We start from the raw sequence: 14,631 nt of genomic DNA on the forward strand, positions 1-14,631 counted from the left end.
TGAGAGCAGCAACAAGCCATTGAATTAAATAACTGGTTTAATTAACAGCAAGAATCAGCTTCTCATTAAGAGACTGTTTGGAGTGAAATTGGTTGGAGTTTGAAATCTCAGTTTAGCTGGTCATTTGTTGGCTCGTTTCACTGCCATTTAATGAAGAAGCAAATCAATTCAGAGGACTGAATCCTTAAAAACAGGGCTATTGAAATGAAGGGAAAAGGAGTTAATTAGCAGTGAAAACTACTCACTGATTAAGAAAAGCGTCAGAATAAAAACCTGTAGCCACTGCGGCCCTCCAGGCCCGGAGTTCGACACCCCTGCTATATTGGTTTATCATTATAATATATTTGACTCAAGAGTACACTTGTTACTCTTGGTAGGGAGCCGTCTTGAAAATGCATCATTAAGTTGGTCCTCAGTACTAAAAAATTGGCTTAGTGCAGGGGTGGGCAAAGTCAGTCCTGGAGAGCCACAGTGGCTACAGCAGTGTTTCCCAAACTCGGTCCTGGGGGAACACTGTGGCTGCAGATTTTTGTTCCAACCCAGCTTCTGTTTTTAATTGGACTCCTGGGCTAATTAAATGATGTGTTATTTCCCAAGTTCTGCGTTTTGGGAACAATGTTGAAATTAGAAAACTAAGTTTGGTAAAAAAATTATATACATATATATTAAACTGTTCGAAGCAGTTATATGGGAATAATGCATTTTTTTCTTTTTAACAATATTTTCATCTTGATTTTCATTCTACTTTTCTAGGTGTTCTAATTGTTTAATTAATCCATCATTTACTAATTAGTGGGTCTGACTCTAAAGTAGTTGCAGCCTTTCATGGTTCCGTGTTGTTTGCCAGCGTGTCTGCTCTGCTCATTTTTAATTGTCATTAATAAGATACAACGAAGGGGAAAAACTGCACAGAGAAAGGGCAAAATATAACAAAATCAATAAAAGAGAGTTTAGCATTTAAATTAAAAGTAGAAATATTTCTAAATGTCTTATAAATGTAAAAATCATGCTGTTGTGCTTTTCTGAATGTCGAATAAAAGAAAAATAATAGCAGCTAATTAAATGATATCAGTGCTATCAGGTGTTGTCACTGATTAGGACTCTGGTTGGAACAAAAACCTGCAGCCACAGTGGGACCACAGGACTGAGGTTGGGAAACACTGCACTACACGTTTTCATTCCAACCCAAATGCTTAATTAGAAACCAGTCCTTGCCAATCTCAGACCTTATTTAATCTTACGACTTGTTACTCTGCAATGTAAGGTTCTCATATCGTATATTCATTCCTCCCCCAAACTATGCGACTCTTCAATTCCACCCGGGGGGTAAACGTTAACATTATTCAAAGTTATTAGTCTGTTTTTACCTGCATTTTTATTACTCTTTAATTTAATATTGTTTTTTGTATCAGTATGCTGCTGCTGGAGTATGTGAATTTCCCCTTGGGATTAATAAAGTATCTATCTATCTATTTATCTATCTATTCTTTCTTTTCCAAGGATATCATCCAAATGATTTGAAGCCTGAAACATACCATTTTCAGTCTGTCACATTTTTCTATTAAGCTTTTTATTAAATCAAACAGTGCTGAATGAACATACACACAGATATAAATGGAAACAAGCTAGATGGAGAACTTCTGGCTGCTTTGTCATTTACATCTTATTGCTAATAAGGAGCCATTAAAACGTGAGTGCAACTGTTTAAGGTCGAAATAAGCAATTAAGGGTGGGGAACCTTAACAAGTCAGACCACTAAAATGAAGCGTCAAGATGTCACTTAAGCAATAAGGGCTTCATCAGCAATAATTGACTTCTCATGAAGAAACTGGGTTGGAACAAAAACCTGCAGCCACTGGGGCTCTCCAGGACCAACATTGCCCACCCCTGGCTTAGTGGATACACATATGGATGTCACACATAAATAAACTGATTTGTGTGTTTAACCAGCTCATATCTGAAGGCACTCTCATGTGAAATATATTGTAATGAATACCGAAAAGACTAGGGTGGCCCGGTGGCACCGTGGTAGTGCTGCTGCCTCACAGTAAGGAGGCCTGGGTTTGCTTTCTGGATCCTCCCTGCGTGGAGTTTACATGTTCTCCCCGTGTCTGCGTGGGTTTCCTCCCACAGTCCAAAGACATGCAGGTTAGGTGGATTGGCGATCCTAAATTGTCCCTAGTGTGTGCTTGGTGTGTGGGAGTGTGTGTGTGTGTGTGCCCTGCGGTGGGCTGGCGCCCTGTGCTGGCTGGGATCGGCTCCAGCAGACCGACGTGACCCTGTGTTAAGATATAACAGGTTGGAAATGACTGACTGACTTGGCCGAAAAGACTAAGACACACACGGGGTGTTCTGGAGCAACAACAGAGTAGTCTGCTACCAAATTTTGTTAATCCTTGCGGCACCGGATGCAAAGCAGCAATCAACCATGCAGGAAGCACCAGTCCACTGCAGAACTTATCTCTTTTCTAGCCTGAGTTTTCACGGTTCTCCCTCTGGTGAGACATACCTCAAGGTCTTTGAGACTTATTGCTGTCATTTTGAATTTAAAACCCTCTGGTTTCCTGGGATCAGGCTTGCCTTGGAGTGAGATTTGTTTTGTAGGATTTTTTTCACTGCTTCACTCTTTCGTTATTTTGTGCTGCCAGAGCAACCACAACCATACAAGCATTGTTCATAATCACTTTTTAAGTGGATAGGGCCTGTGTGCGTGTGTCTTTCTGTGTAAGTCTGTTAATAGCAGGGTGAGAGAGGAGACCAATCCAAAAACGAATATGGCGAGTTCCACTAATCCTAATAATAATTCATTACATTTATATAACACTTTTCTCAGTACTCAAAGCACTATCCACACAGGGAGGAACCGGGAAGAGAACCCACAATCTTCCACAGTCTCCTTACTGAAAAGCAGCAGCACTACCACTGCACCATTTAGATAATACACAGAAGTATCCAAAAACAACACTATGCTTTGTTACTGAAATATTACTCTTATTCTGCAGTGGGCTGGCACCCTACCCGGGATTTGTTCCTGCCTTGCTCTCTATGTTGGCTGGGATTGGCTCCAGCAGACCACCGTGACCCTGTGTTAGGATATAACTGATTGGATAATGGATGGATGGATGGATATTACTCTTCTTAAGTAATGGTTTTAGGCTTTTTTTAGCAAAAGTTACATACATTTATTTATTTGTTTATGCTAAAGCATCCATATCCACCTGTACATGCACACATAGCACTCTGCCAAGACTGTCTATTTTACACCTTCAGCCACAGGCCCCTGAATGACATCACAGGCTCCTGTGGCTGGAACAACAACAGAGGTCTGTCACTGGAGGTCTACTGACGCCAGCAGCATGGGACGTAAAGCAGGAATCAACCATGCTGGAAGTACCAGTCCACTGCAGAGTTCATTCAACTGCACCCATTGATAGAGGGCCGAGGTAGTGCCACCAAAATACCTAACCTGCATGGCTTTGAGCTGTGTAAGGAAAGCCAGCTTACCCGGAAATAAAAACACGTAGATTTAGGGGAAACTTCACTACCGGAATGCATACAATATATGAAAACTTTCAATATGTGACTATATAGCAGTCTTTATTGCACCTTTCATAAAAAGGGACCCATGGAGGACCCATGACAACCATTTTCATGGATGTCACATGACAAAATACATTAAAAAAGTACAAAAGTAAAATACAGTTTGGTTAAACAATGATTTCAATATCATATACAAGAATCAGGTAAGATTTGAATAAAACATTTTCATTAATAATATTTATTTTCAGTGATTAAAAGTGTGTTTTACAATTGTTATCATTAATTCTAGTCATAAAAATAGAAATAAAAAGAATATAAAAAAATAGATAAAATATAAAGAAAATAAATGGCAATGATTTTGAAATGAGTGCCTGCCAAACACCCTCCTCTATATTTTTTGAAATGCTTTTACAGGGCTGGCACTATGGTGTCCCACTGTAGGGAATGGTAACCACATGGGTCAAAGATTAAAAACGAAGACCAACACAGAAAATAACGTCAATGTGGGATGATGGGCACTGTAGATATAGTAGGTGCTTCAAAAAAATTTACATGAGGGCACCAGAAGAAAGGTGCAGCAGTGGAAGTTTGGCAAGAATGAGGTCTACATAATCCTCGAGATGTAGCTTTGCATTTCTGAAAGTGAAATGACTCTCTTTGATTACAGTTTCAAGTCTTTAAGAAGTCTCTCCATGGCGCAGGTTTGCAGCGTTTCGTCATCTGGCCACTCTATACAGGTCCTTGTTGACATAAGGGTCTGTAGGCTGCGATAGTTTCGAGGGAGGGCTTCCTTGCTGAAAGGTTCTAACAAAACCAGTAAGACAGAGTTGCTGAGCTTTTCAAATTCCTGACACTGGGAAAACTCCAGCTCATAGTTGACCCATTCTGTGTTCAGGTAATGAGAAGAAACGACAATGAGGGTTCTGCGACTTTCCCAAACTGTCTCCACTGGGCCCCCATAGCACAAATCCAGCCCACTGTTGTAATGTTTGAGTGCCGGCATAAGGTGGCTCATCACCCATGCAGAATCCGTGTTGCAGTGAGCAATGAAGAGGTCATACTTTGGTATTCCACGATCTTTCACATACTTTTTTGTGGTTTCTTCTTCTGTGGAGTCTCGCTGTTTAGAAAACCTTCGATAAACAAGCCCAGCCACGACCGCTACAACCAAAATACACCCTGCAACAATCAAGCCTGCAATCAACTTTGCATTACAGTCGGCAAATGAGAAATGGACGTTATTCAAAGATACCCCTTGTTGACTAAGAGGGGAGTCACAGACATAGTCCTCGGGCCAATACTTCAAGTGGCTAGACAGTTTAGTCAATTCTTCAATGGCATCCTTTGTGGAACACTCACACTGGTAACGGTTCTTTCCAACACTGAGTGATTTTATCCGTTGTAAATCTGCAAAAACTTTTTTATCAAATGTTTTAATGTTATTGTCGTGAATTTCTAAAACTTCTAAAAGGGGCATTGATTCCAGACTGGGGAGGTGAAGGAGTTGGTTGCTGGAAAGGTAGAGCTGTCTGAGACCCACTGGAGCGACAGTGAATACCTGGAGGTTATTGCTGCTGAGGTCGAGTATGACCACGTGACTTGGGAGGTAGTTAGTCGCATCCTTAAGGTGGGCATGTGAAAGATTAAACACTTGAAACTCCTGTTGCCAAGAACATGGACGTGGGGGGCTAGTAAAGTCATTGTAGCTTAAGTCAAGGTTTTCGAGACTGCTAAGATATTGTAGAGTCTGGCAAACGTTGTAGTAAGACTTGAAATTGTTACTGCTGAGTCTAAGGGAGCGTATGGTCTTTAAAGCCCCAGGGCACTGGGCAAGATCAAGAAAGTCGTCCACCAACTGGTTTTCTGAAAAGTCAGCCTCTTCAAGGTTCTGTAGTAAGCTGATGAATTTACATTCAAGATGGGAAATCTGGGTCTTTGTCAGAAGTACTTTGGTCAACGGTTTCATTAGCCATTCATGGAGTGTGAGGAGATCAGGAGCTAAAAATGATGATGGCACCATAACATTTTCCAGGCTTGCAGATTTGATCTTAAAGGGGGCATGAGGCAGAATTATCGACTGAGAACTAAAAATCAGTCTACTCTGGATGAAAGCCAACTCCTTGATGTTACTTTGGGCCAAGAAAGGAAGCAAAACGATTAAAAACTCTGCCGAGATAATCACTTGTCTAAAAGTTATTTTTCTCAGGGGAAGAATGTGTAAAAATTTCATCACATTTAAAGCATCCGCTGAATTGCCTAAGATATCCTGTGACTCATTAAAGATGGAGATTTTTCCAAAATAGCCATTTTGTAATTCAAGCTCTTCCACCTGAAGACAAGGTAAAAGGTACAGCATGTTATTTAAGGTGTCCACAGTGCATGTGCACTGGCTCTGGCTTTGGCTTACAGCACATTTTCCGTGAGCACCAGGAATCCCGAAGCCATACGAGAGGAACAGCATCCAAGGCAGAGTTGAGATCCACATATTCGGCATCCTAAGAGGGATGAAAACAAACCTGCAGTAACCCCGTAAACAAAGCAAATTTCACATTTCAAATACTCTCAGATAAACAACATGGAATCCATGGATTCAGATGCCCGCCGAAAGTTTTTGAACAGCAAAACAAATTCATTTGTTTATCCTATAGACTGAACACGTAAGGGTTTGAGATCAAAAGATCAACCTTTAAGTATTTGCGACCTAAGTTTTCATAACAGTTTTAATCGCGCCCCCCCTAACGTTTTTGAAACCCTAATAAGATAATAATAAGAGGAGTATAGGAACCTAATCAAGCTCTTTGTTAAATGGTGTGACTCAAACCACCTACAACTGAATACCAGCAAAACCAAGGAGCTGGTGGTGGATTTTAGGAGGACCAGGCCGCTCATGGACCCCGTGATCACCAGAGGTGACTGTGTGCAGAGGGTGCAGACCTATAAATACCTGGGAGTGCAGCTGGATGATAAACTGTACTGCCAATACTGATGCTCTGTGTAAGAAAGGACAGAGCCGACTATACTTCCTTAGAAGGCTGGCGTCGTTCAACATCTGTAATAAGATGCTGCAGATGTTCTATCAGACGGTTCTTCACGGTGGTGTGCTAAGGAGGCAGCATAAAGAAGAGAGACGCCTCACGCCTGGACAAACTGGTAAGGAAGGCAGGCTCCATTGTAGGCATAGAGGTGGACAGTTTGACATCCGTGGCAGAGCGACGGGCGCTGAGCAGACTCCTGTCAATCATGGAGAATCCACTGCATCCACTAAACAGTATCATCCCCAGACAGAGGAGCAGCTTCAACTACTGCTGTCACCGTCCTGCTCCACTGACAGACTGAGTAGATCGTTCCTCCCCCACACTATGTGACTGTTCAATTCCACCAGGGGTGTAAACGTTAAAATTATATAAAGTTATTGTCTGTTATACCTGCATTGTTGTCACTCTTTAATTTGGTATTGTTCTTTGTCGGTATGCTGCTGCTGGAGTATGTGAATTTCCCCTTGGGATTAATAAAGAATCTATCTATCTATCTATCTATCTAATAAAATTTATTCCTATGTTTTTTGCTGCTGATACACCACTACAAGTTTAAAATTTCCCTACAAATAGTGAAATTACGCCACATATAGCAATATTCGCACCCCCTTTTTTGTTACTGCCCCTAGGGTGGTGCACCCCACAGTTTGAGAACCGCTGTTTTAAACAATATAGAGGATAGAACCACTTGTAGCAGACCACACAATTTTTGAGACAAGTAATGTGAGTCTGACCTGCCAGGTGTTTCTTGTTCACCAGATGTGCCCAGCTAGATGGATTGTTTAAACCAGGGGTGTCGAACTCCGGGCTTGGAGGGCCACAGTGGCTGCAGGTTTCATTCTAACCCTTTTCCTAATCTGTTTTCACTGCTAATTAGCTTCTTTTCTCTTCATTTTAATAGCCCTGTTTTTAAGAATTCAGTCCTCTGAATTGATTCCTTTCTTCATTAAATGACAGCCAAACAGAGATGTGAAACGAGCCAACAGATGTCCAGCTAAATTAGAACATCAAAATTCAGCCAATTTCACTCAAACCAACTTCTTAATTCTTCATGTTAACTAAGCCCGTTATTTAATTCCATGGCTTGTTGCTGCTCTCATTCTGCCACAGCAGACATTTCCAAAACTGTTGATTTTTCTGTTTTTTCTTAGAAGACCGTCAAGATGTTTCGGTGACCTGAGAGATCAGCCTTACTGAGACTTTCACCTTTCTTTATTGTCAGATATTGTGTGATGGGCACAGGTGAGCTGCTCATGTGGCGGCTTGTTTTGTGTCTCATTATTGTTTGGCTGCTAATTCAGTAAAAAGAGACAACTAAAGGGCCTGAGTCAAGTCAATTAAAAGTAAAGCAAAAGAAGTTAATTAGCACCAAAAACTGGCCACTAATGAAGAAGATGGTTAGAATGAAAACCTGCAGCCACTGCAGCCCTCCAGGCCTGGAGTTTGACACCCGTGGTTTAAACAATTAAATAGCTCTGAACGTGAACTCTTGGTTTCAGCCTTGGGTTTCACGTGTGAAGGCTGACTTTGTTGGTAAAAAATGATGAAACAACATGAAAACCAGAGAGCTGTCTATGGGAGAAAATAAGGCCATTTTGAAGCTGAGAAGAGAAGCATTGCACAAACTTTGAATATAGTGAATACAACAATTTTGGTTGTTCCAATAAAGAAAGAAACCATTGATGTATTCATACATTGATGAAACACTGTGAAAAGAGAGAGGTTAGGAGAACATGCTGATACAGCACATTGCCGCACCCACCACATGACAAACCAACTCAGGATCCAAATTAGGACCCGATAGCAGCCATGTGACGGGTGACACCTCAGCACCACACTAGTTCAGATGGAATAGAACAGTGTGAGGTGTTTTTTATGGCAGATGGAGTGCCAATTCTGCAACCAACCCCCAGGTTTTTCCCTGCAGGTTGGAGGGCCTACATGCAGGGATGGATGCAGATTAACATCATACTCAGGACGGAGCAATTGCAGGTTAAGGACCTTGCTCAAGGGCCCAACGAAGTAGAGTCACTTTTGGTGTTTACGGGATTCGAACTGGCAATCTTCCGATTACCGGTGCAGATCCCTAACCTCAGAGCTACTACTCCACCTGAACTGTGAAGAACAACCCAAAAACAATAGTCTGTGGCATCACCAACAACCTCCAAAGGGTTAGCTGAAGGTATTAAAGAAGACTTCAAGAACAGAAATATTGAAGAAATACCACAAGATGCAAACCACTCATCAGTAATAAGAACTGGAAAACCAGATTGGAATATGCAAAAAAAAAGTACAGAGATAAGGTACAAAAATTTTGGAACAAAGTTATGATATTGTGATATTAGATGAAACACTGGAGTAAAAGGAATTTCACTTCACTTTTTACACATAGGCTTCCTTATCTTCTAAAAACAGTTCTCTGTCTCTTCCGCTGTTCTCTTGGCCACTTCCACACTGAACAAGGGAACAAAAACATTCGATCATCACTCTACTTGGAGGGCAGCACAATGCCGCAGTCTCATGCATCCTTCATACTTGGCTTGAATCCCATGCCTACCTGTTGTCCTAGCAGGGTTTGTAAACTCTCCACATGCATCTTCTACACACTCCACTTTTCCTCATGCTTCCACAAAGACATGCCATTGTGTAGCGGGGTTACATAGTTAGTGTTGTCAAATGTTAGTACGGAGTGCGTCTTGTTTCCATTGTCCTGTTTGCTGTGTGTGTGTATCAGTAAATGCAATGATGGAAGAAGACCACAGCCTCAAACCTGGAAAACACCTGTTCACTATTAATCAATTACAGCCGTCACAGGACTATTTAAGTAATCAGAGCGAAGAGAAGGAGACTTTTCATTTTCACGACCAAGGGCCTTCTGTACCTGCTGTATTCCACATCGCGCATTTTCATCCAGTTTGTTTTTCAATCCGCCGGACTTACTTCAATACCCTCATCACGAGAGACCCCGGGGTCGGACTTCATCATCCACCACGCACCGAGGATTCACGATGAGGCTGTTCCATTTTGTTCCAGGAAAATCAAACGACTCATTTATCACTAGTTCAGTCAACCGTATTCAGGACAGTTTTTATAACCGGACTCAAGTTCACGATCATTCCGTATATCATTCATTTTTTGTTATTCGTGTTGTGTGTTATATGTTACCGGGGCAAGGTAGGGTTTTGTTGTATTTATATATGGTGGTGTCTCGATGTTGAAGTGGTGGAGGGATATTTATATTTATATATGTTTATCTATTTTTGCATTTGTCTTATTGTTTGATTTAATACATTAATCAGTATAATTTTACATACCTGCTTTTGTGTGTTTATATTTACACAGTCGATTGTGGGGAAAAGTGTAATTTGTTAGAGGAACGGCTTGATAGTTAGATTCATACTCAGTAAATTGGTATCCTTCAATAAGGGCGCGCACAAAAAGGCGAGCTTCAAAAGGGCGACCTCAATTGGGCGCAGCGAATAAAGGCGCGCGTAAATAAATGTGAGCTTCAAAAGGGCGACCTCAATTGGGCGCGGCAAATAAAGGCGCGCGTAAATAAAGGTGAGCTTCAAAAAGGCAACCTCAATTAATTGGATGTTTTAATATTCTTGCTTCGCCTTTTTATACGTTCAATCATTGCCTTTATCTAATAAATTTTCTGTAATTTGTTGCGTTTGCCTTTATTCGCTGCGCCCAATTGAGGTCGCCCTTTTGAAGCTCGCCTTTATTTACGCGCGCCTTTATTTGCCGCGCCCAATTAAGGCCGCCTTTTTGAAGCTCGCCTTTTTGTGCGCGCCCTTATTGAATAGAACCCAGTAAATTATCAAGGCCACAGGTCTTGGAGGTGTAGCTGCCGGCTGGGTAAGGGGTCGGCCGTTACAATTGAAGGAAACTCATAATTCCTACTTGGCCCCAGTGTTAGGGAGCAGGGCCAGGAGCCTTCGTCCGATTCAAGGCCCACTCACTGTCTGTGTAGAATTTACATTCTTTTCCCTTTTCTCATTTGTCTTTTTCCCTCACCTCTCAAGAATATGAATGCTCTGCATTGTTTACGTGCATAACTATGGCATGTCATTCAGGATTGATTCCAAAATTTCGTCTGATGTTGCCATAACTGGCTCAAACCTCCCACATCCCTGTTTTGGCTAAACAAGATCAGAAAATGAATGAATGGATGAACATAGAGGAAACCAGAGTCTTTCATTTTAACAATGGACACTAAGCAGGGACATGTTCTAACACTAAGCCATTCCAAGGACTTACAGGAATTTAACTCAAAAGAAAACAATATTTTTGAATGATTATTAACCCTTCTCTATTCATTTTCTCTTCCCGGTGACCTGCTGTGCCACTGCTTTACTGCCAAGCTGTTCTTCAGCCTATGGAAGATTCAACTGAGATACTTGTAAACATTGGATGAAAAGACTTTATAATCAGATTGAATGGATCAACACAGACTCTACTGTGGGATGCCCAGTTTGCCAAGGTCTCCAGGACCTGGCCATGGACTCCCAGAGGTTTATGTTGCTGACTGGAGTTTTTGTTTTTTATCTCCTTCATTGTCAACTGGTAATTGACGGACAGATAATGCTTAGCTCCATTTATGTAAATCAGTATTAAATTGGCTGCTAAGTCAAATCTATCTTTAAATGTATTGTCAAACAAGTGCGATTGGGAGGCATCTTGAGGGCTCTAGTGATGGTAATTACCCACCGCACCACTAGTTGGCACTGTGTTCTAAAGCCATCTGTGATCCTCTCTCTGTAGAACAGAAGACTAAAGGCCACTCCACTGCTGTTTCTCTCCTCCACTGTTGAGAATTTTGATCAACACAAGGATATTAGTTTTTGTGCTCTTAGCTATGAAAAGTCTAGGCCCAAAACAACTTTAAAAGGACACCGTTTATTTTGTTAGAGAGGCCTCTTGCCTGCCTGTCCTTCTTACTTGCTTTGTTTTGAGTTTCTGCGAGTCAAGCTGTGAGACAAGGTCATCATGCGCTCTGAGGAAGCAAGCAGGCATGCTTCGTTTTGAGAAATGCAAGTGCGGAGCTTCTTACTGACAGAAGACCAAATTAAATGCATGCATGGCCTTTGCCTGTGTGAGTAAAGGGCAAGCTCTCAAGCTAGCGCATAAAACATATAAGCAATTAAATGACATTTAGAAGAATTAGGGCTCATCAATACCTTAGGCAATAAAATTAAAATACAATGTATTATGAAAAAGATACAGTAGCACATATTAGTTAGCTTAAAGAAGCAATTGTTAAAGGCTTGTCTTTTTCCTTCTTTCTCTCAAGCATGAAGTGCTGTGTCAAGGTTGTTCGCAGCTTGGCCCAAATCAGTGAATCTGTGCGCTGCAGTTCACTGGCACTGTCGCCTATTATGTTAGCCTTAGCATTAGAGGATGCTAGTGCAACAAGTAATCATTTATTGAATTATAATTAGGCAGTCCAGTTTTCATACATGGGTCCTTCTGATCTCAACTTAATTGTTAAGTATTGAATAGTTAAGAATTGATTATTTTTTAGTTTTTTTTTTTTTTTTTTTATTTATTAATTTTTATTAATTATTCCATACAAATAGATCAATTTATAACCAAACAAACTGAAGACGAATCAAACCCCACCCCTGAGAAGGAGAGCTTAGCCAAAGGAGAATTGCTTAGGGCTTTTTAATAAGGCAACAATAAACAAAAGAAAGGGAGAAATAAATATATATGTAAATAAGAGATGGAGAAGGGAATTAAATGCGGTAATAGTTATTTCTCTTATTCTAAAATAATATTGATTAGATCCTGCCAGGTTTTGAAAAAATGTTGTACAGATTTAATCAAGAATTGATTAACAACTGAAAAGCCATTGATCTTAGGCCGTAAGAATGAAGGGAGGGGTAATCAGGTGATGCTCACCGCCAGATGGCAAATATGTCCTGCCAACAAAAATATTGTTATGAGAAGGTTTGGAACACCTGGGACCTCATGTATAAATGGTGCGTACGCAGAAAAATGTAGAGTAAGCCCATTTCCATGCTCAAATCGCAATGTATAAAACCTAAACTTGGCATAAAGCCACACACATTTCCATGGTAGCTCTAACCCTGGCGTACGCAAGTTCTCCGCTCGGTTTTGCAAACTGGCGGCACCCAGTGTCAAAGCAGTGCTACTGTTCCTGTGGGGTTTGCATTTCTTTTTTAGATCCACATCCCAAACATGGCTTTATAAATACACTGAAATTGACCGTATATTGTTTATTAGTTTAATGCATCTGATTGTAATTAACCTGTAACAATATAATGGTCCACAGAATGGCCAAACTATTCTAAATAACATAGCTGCTTTAGCGTTGTTACTCTAACTGCACCTTCTTCTTCATCTTTCAACTGCTCCCATTAGGGGTTGCCACTGCAGATCATCTTTTTCCATATTACTGTCACTGCCCCACTCAGAGTATTTATATCACTGTATCTGAGTTGAATCACAGCTGTACAGCAGATGATTGGAAAGAGATTATCGGTATACAGCATCAAGCACATGCAGCCTCAGCCATGCTGCCTACTGAACTGCTCTCAAACGACAAACACTTCAGAACCTTTCCTGTACGGACCTCGCGGTTCAGAAACAGTTTCATCCCAAGAACTATAAATGCACTCAATCAGTCCATCAAGTGCTCCATGTAGAACTGTTTGTACTTATAAGTACAATTACCTCACTGTAAACTTGCAATACAGTTATAATATTGCACAACCTGCGCCACTTTATAAAGCACGTATTTACATATGATGATGATATCATTTTTAAGATGAAATACAGCAAAATATGTTTATTAAATTATACAGATAAAATGTTAACATCATTTAAATAATCTATATTGTTAATAATTAAACATGTGAGGATAAGGTGCCGCAGGGCTAGTGAGCTGCTGACACTCCGTTCACAGATTGTTCCTGCCTCGCGTTGTATTCTTGCTGGTGCTGGTGCAATACTGGAAGGACAGCTGGATAGAATAATTAAACACGAACTACGAAGATATTTCAATGTTCCTTAAAAGTTTTGAAGAATCGACGTTCTAAGCTTACAAATGGCTTCACGTCTGTTACAGAGCTGATTGTGTGGCGATTGGGTATTTGGAGAAAGAAAAGTAGGAATTGGGGGTTAGTACGTTTGAAAGAGACAGTACTGCTACAATAAAGTATTTCATCGGAGGTCGCGCATGGTGCAGCAAGCATCTTGCGTGAGGCAGGAACAATCACTGCACCACCGTGTTCCCATGTTTATGATGTTCTGCTTTAATGACAAAATAAACTACGTGATTAAAGTGGAAATTTTGAGATTAAAGATGACATTTCGAACTTTTTTCTCACTGTGTGCCTATTTTTTTTCTCTTTACCCTAATAAGCTTTCCTATGACACTCAGACGGTGGGCTACGACACGCCTTTTCATGGCAACTTTAATATATGACAACTTCTGTTTTATTTTGGCACTGTGTGACTTTGTGAACTTGAGCTTTCGAGTTTCTCCGACACTCTATGTCACTCGATCAACTTTCTTTTGTTGTTTACACCTCTGTTTAAACTAACAAATTGTACGTTTTTCTTTGCCTCCACTTGGTATTCGCTGAAATTCTTCTATTTCCCCCCGTGCTTTTGCCACTGCCTTTACACAGAAGGCTGAGCTTAAAGGCTATTTATATTGATTTGCATATTCAAAGAGGCATAATTCTGGGAGGAGCTGGGGCGGGACAGCAGGCGAGTGCATGTGTGTTACTTTTCACGCTAACCGGGATTTATGTAGCGGAAGAACGTGGAAGTTGGCGAACGCACAGGTTTATGCAACTGGACTTTTTTCTGTGTATGAACATTTCAGCTTTTGTCCATATGCCATGTTTTAGTGTGAATTTTATGCACGGCGTTATACATGAGGCTCCAGGTGATTGTTAGGGGTAAAGGTTTCCAGACGTCCCTTATATACAGGACATGTTCCAAATTTGATCATTTTGTCCCCTGTCCCGTACTGACCTTTCAGGGACACCCAAATGTCCTGTATTTAGTTCATTTTCAA

The 14,631-nt window shown here is 40.9% G+C and overlaps 1 protein-coding gene across 2 annotated transcripts in view; it reads right to left on the reverse strand.

The window, feature by feature from the left end:
• The window catches only part of LOC114660386 (toll-like receptor 2 type-1), a 49,566-nt gene that overhangs the window by 17,057 nt on the left and 17,878 nt on the right, over nucleotides 1-14,631 (reverse strand). The window contains exon 2 of one of the 2 annotated variants that reach the window (XM_028813057.2): nucleotides 3,895-6,035. The exons of the other annotated variant lie outside the window; for it this stretch is intronic. Coding sequence (XP_028668890.2) covers nucleotides 4,202-6,035 — 1,834 coding nt within the window. The 3' untranslated portion in view covers nucleotides 3,895-4,201. Of the gene's footprint in view, nucleotides 1-3,894; nucleotides 6,036-14,631 lie in introns of those variants that run through there. 2 annotated transcript variants of the gene reach the window in all.

This window comes from Erpetoichthys calabaricus, chromosome 11 (genome assembly GCF_900747795.2).
Source record: "Erpetoichthys calabaricus chromosome 11, fErpCal1.3, whole genome shotgun sequence".
Classification (NCBI taxonomy): domain Eukaryota; kingdom Metazoa; phylum Chordata; class Cladistia; order Polypteriformes; family Polypteridae; genus Erpetoichthys; species Erpetoichthys calabaricus.